Below are 4,415 nucleotides of genomic sequence, written 5' to 3'. Positions count from 1 at the left end.
ACGGACCCAGCCTCCTTTCTTTGTTCCCACCCCTTCCTGTCCCTTCGAAGACCCTCCTCAGCCCCTCGCAGCCGTGCTGTCTGACACTGAAAGAAAGAGGAGTGACGGGTCTAGTCCGGTGGCTTAGTTGGAGCGTCGTCCATACATACACCAGAAAGGTTGCAAGTTATAATCCTGGTCAGGGCACATACCTAGGTTGCGGTGAAACAGACTGTTATTTTTTAATTCTCCCTCCCTCTCTCCTTCCCTCCCTCTCATCCTCTTCCCTTTTCCTCCCTCTCTTCCTCCCTCCTTCCCTCCCACCTTCCCCGGATGTTCCCGGGCCTGGAACGGGAGGGAGGTGGGCTTTGTCAGCTGAAGCAGTGCGTCCATGGCCTCACTGTCTGGCTATGGACCAGGCGCGAGGGGGCTTCCTCTTTTTGTTCCATTTTGGTTCTGAGGCTAGTTTATGGTCGGATTGCGTAAGATCTCCAGGAGCTTCCTGCCACCTCGCATTCCTCGAGCATGGATTCCAGACGTTCTTTGACGTCCCCGTGCCTCGGTTTCCCCGCCAGTGACACGGGAATGACGGCCCGTGGCTGTCCTTATGCGGACAGGAGTTGCTCCCATCGCCTGGCTCGGTGCAAGCCTGGGGCAGTGGCAGCTGTCAGGGTGGTTCCCATCGCTAATGGGGGAAGGTGGGGGCGTTCTCTGCCGGAGCGGGACCCTGCAGCCCGTGCTCCAGGGGGATGGTGTCCCGGGTGCACCGAGGCCTCACGTTTCTCCTTTCCTCCCTCCTAGTGGGAACGGGAAGCTGGCGTCCTGGACCTCCATCCTGGGGTTTGTGGTGATGATGTCACTGGACGTGGGCCTGGGCTAGGCCGACCTGCTCCGACCCCAGGAGAGGCTGCGCGGGACCACGGCCCCCTCCTCCCCGCAGAGCCTTCCGCTTCCTCTCCCTCTCACCTCCCCGCCCCGATTGATCCTGATCAGACGACGACGATTTGCGCTTTTCTTCCGAGGGAGGCACTGGTGTTATTTTTGGACTTTCAAGGGGTCAGTGGGACCACGGACTTCCGGTCGGCCTCTGAGTGGGACTGCAGCTCAGGGAAGGCTCTGCCCTCGGACCTCCAGTCGCTCTCACCAGACTCCAGGCCAGTCCCCGAGGTCACCTGTGGGAGCCGGCTACCCAGAGAGAAGGCTCTAAGCATGCGACTCGGAGCAGAACGGCCGGGGAATTGCAACAACTGTGAACACACAGTGAGCCCCGCAAAGGGAAGAGGCTGTAGCTTTGGTCGGAGACCTGTGTTCCAAGGGCACGGTGGCTGCCGTGGTTTCCAGGCCCCATGACGTTCACGTTGATCAGTTTATAGCCTTCGTTTTTCTAAGAGATTTGGGACACCCGCCAACCGCTAGAACTCTAGCCCTTGTTTACGCGTGGACAGGGCCACTTAAGCCAATTTGAGTGAAGGGAAGGCCTGTGGCCTCTGCGATGAGTCCTTCTCTGCTGGCCATTTGGTCACTTGTAACCTGACCCAGAACTCCTGAGCTCAGCAAGCTTTGCTGGAATGCAGCCGGAGCGCTTAGAACGAGAAAGGAAGGACGGGGAAAAAGAGAGATTTTTTTACATTTCCCTTTTAAATGGAAGTGTTCAGCTAGTCATCACTCTGACATGACCCTAACCAATGACTTGAACTAGACTAGGAGCAAGTCTGTTCCTCCGTATGCACAGCTTCTCCAACAGGGGTGAGGACGTGGCTGCCTCAGGTGCAGCGAGGGTCGCCGTCCTCATGGGTCACAGGAGCCCACAGGACCCTGGGACCCCTGCGGACACGGCAGGCGGCCCCGGAGCCCGGCATCCAGGTGTCGTGTTGTCCACGCCTGCCCTGCCCTCTGTGTTTACATGCCCGATTGCTTCCGAGGAATCGGGGGCCATCCCCGAAGGAATGCCCAGGGGCCAGCCTTCCCGGGGGCCAATCAATGTCTGTTCTTCTGAAGCCCCGACGATCAAAACTGAAGGCACGTCCAGAGGTCTGAGGGGTTGCGAGGACGTGCTCTGGTGGTTGGGGTGTGTGTGTTTTGGTGTCTTTGTATGGCGTTTTCTACACGATGCTTCTTTCTGATGGACAAGACCTCATAACTGTGATTCGTACCAATAAAGCGGATGCTGTTGTGGACAATCGGCTGTGCTCAGTCCTTCTCAAAGCCGCCTTTTCCAGGGTGGTTAGTGGAAGAGCCAACTAGAAAGTTAGTCCTGCCTGACGGATGTGGCTCAGTGGTTTAGCGTTGACCTATGAACCAGGAAGTCAGGGTTCGATTCCTGGGGTCAGGGCACATGCCCTTGTTGAGGGCTCGATCCCCAGTAAGGGACATGCAGAAGGCAGCCAATCAATGATTCTCACCACTGATGTTTCTCTCTCTCTCTCTCTCTCTCCCTCCCCCCCTCTCTGAAATCAACAAAAATATATTTTAAAACTAAAATAAAAAGTTAGTCCTGACATCTTCCCTGCCTGACACAAACAGAAGCGAAGGAAAGCGCTCAGATGACCAAGGCGAGTTGGGTCCTGGCTGCGTTACAGTATCTGTCAGATGCCAGCAGACTCAGACAAGGGAGTCCCTGGAAGGCTAGGGAAGCTCTCAGCACCCACAGGGGAGCCAGGCTTGAAGATCGGTTCCATCCAAGAAAGCTAGAGGACTGGGGTCACCATGGTCTCATCACATCTCAAACTCAGCCTGGTTTGGTTGCCACGGTTTTCCCCCCACTCCCCCCGTGCTGGTCCCCAGATGCTAAATTCGGGCACCCCTCAAAGGGCACGCCCTCCACCCCCATGCAAATGAACTCCACACTGACCACCTCTCACACCTCCTTCCACCCTCCTCGACTTCGATGCCATTAACCCCACTTGCCTGGGGAGGAAGGAGGGCCCGGAAGTCTTACCTGCCCAGGGGCCAGAGCCAGTGGCAGGGGCGGCTCTGCTTTGCCTAGGATGTAGGAACTGGCTTCCATCCTCCTCCCCAGAGCTTTCCCCTGGGCAGTGCCCTGCCACCCCTCCACCCCTCCACCCCCCAGAAATGTGGGTGGAGGTCGGGAGCACAGGGACCAGGGGCTGTCCCTTTCCCTTTGGCATTGCCGCGTGACCACGTGTAATGATCACAAATTCTAAGCCTGTAGAGTGCCGCTCATTTTTACCCCCTCTCCCCTCCCAACCCCCACCCCACCCGCCCTGGCCACACACCCTGAGCCCAGCCACCTGGCCCGCAGGTGTGATCCACTGCCTGGCTGGAGGAGGAGGGGGAGGGGGAACCTGGTCCCTAGGCCAGGTGAGGCCGGACTGCCTGCGCCTGCGCACATTCCCGGTGGAGGGAGCCTCTTAGAACCCAGGAGGGTCCTGGGCGGGACACGCAGCTGCGCCCTGAGCTTTGCACACAACGCGCAGCGCCCTAGGGACGCCAGCGGCCGGCCGCACCCCGCAGCCTCCCCCCTCATCCTCCGTGACCCCCTTGGGTAAGGTCAGGCCCGCCGCCGCTGCCAAAGGACCCTGGCTTTCCGGGGCTCCCAGTCGCCCCTCCGAGGCCGGCTTTGGGGGATGTGAAGTGAAGGAATTCAGGAGCGCTCTTTGGGGGAAAACCCACAAAATTAGGCTCAGTGCTTTGGAGGAGGCGGGCTTTCAGGTAAGTTCCAGAGGCGGGGCGGCTCCTCCACCGCTTCCCGCGTCCTCTGCGGTGAATGCACTTTGCGGTGGGTCATCCTCCTAATGGGCAGCCGGCGCTGCGAGAAGAGGGGAGGTGGGCAGGGTGTCCGCACCGGAGGAGGTGGCGCTCCAGCGGGGAGAGCAGCCTGGGGGCTGCAGCCCCTCCTCCCGGCGGGATGCGGGGTGCGGGGTGCTGGATGCAGGATGCGGGATGTGATGCCATGCCGAGGGAGACTGGCCCCACCTTCTCCACCTCTTTCACCTCCCCACCCCTTCGCCAATGAGAGCTGCGGCCAGCAGCGCCCAGAGTCTGTCCCACCCTCTTCCCTTCTATTTCCCATCCTCTTTTTTTTGTTTTTAATATTTTTTTATTGATTTCAGAGAGGAAGGGAGGAGAGAGAGATAGAAACACCAGTGGTGAGAATCACTGATCAGCTGCCTCCTGCAGGCCCCGCCACCTGGACATGTGCCCCGACCGGGAATCGAACCATGTCCTCCTGGTTTACAGGTTGATGCTCAACCACTGAGCTACACCAGCTGGACCCAAGAATTTTTTTAAAATATACCTCTGTATTCAAAAGTTGTATAATCGCTTTGTGTGTGAAAAACAACAGCACGAATCTCGTAGGTCAAAGTCAAGGCTCACCTCTCTGGCTCTGGGACGGAACCTTGAATGTTAGGGAGGTGTTTTGGGTCCTGTGGCGGAGATGAGGACAGATAACGCTCTGGAGACAAAAGGTTCCT

General features: G+C 58.3%; 1 protein-coding gene across 3 annotated transcripts in view; it reads left to right on the top strand.

Moving 5' to 3' along the window:
* Nucleotides 1-2,159, top strand: part of SLC39A11 (solute carrier family 39 member 11) — a 176,324-nt gene extending 174,165 nt beyond the window's left edge. For all 3 annotated transcript variants that reach the window (XM_015570620.1, XM_006754593.2, XM_015570616.1), the window contains one exon: nucleotides 781-2,159. In XM_015570620.1, the coding sequence (XP_015426106.1) occupies nucleotides 781-859 (79 nt within the window). In that variant the 3' untranslated portion in view covers nucleotides 860-2,159. The remainder of the gene's footprint in view (nucleotides 1-780) is intronic.
* The last annotated feature ends 2,256 nt before the right edge of the window (nucleotides 2,160-4,415 follow it).

The sequence above is a fragment of the Myotis davidii genome, unplaced genomic scaffold, assembly GCF_000327345.1.
Source record: "Myotis davidii unplaced genomic scaffold, ASM32734v1 scaffold172, whole genome shotgun sequence".
NCBI classification, from domain to species: Eukaryota; Metazoa; Chordata; class Mammalia; order Chiroptera; family Vespertilionidae; genus Myotis; species Myotis davidii.
The sequence above is the reverse complement of the archived record's forward strand: the minus strand, read 5'-3'. Positions and strand labels throughout refer to the sequence as shown.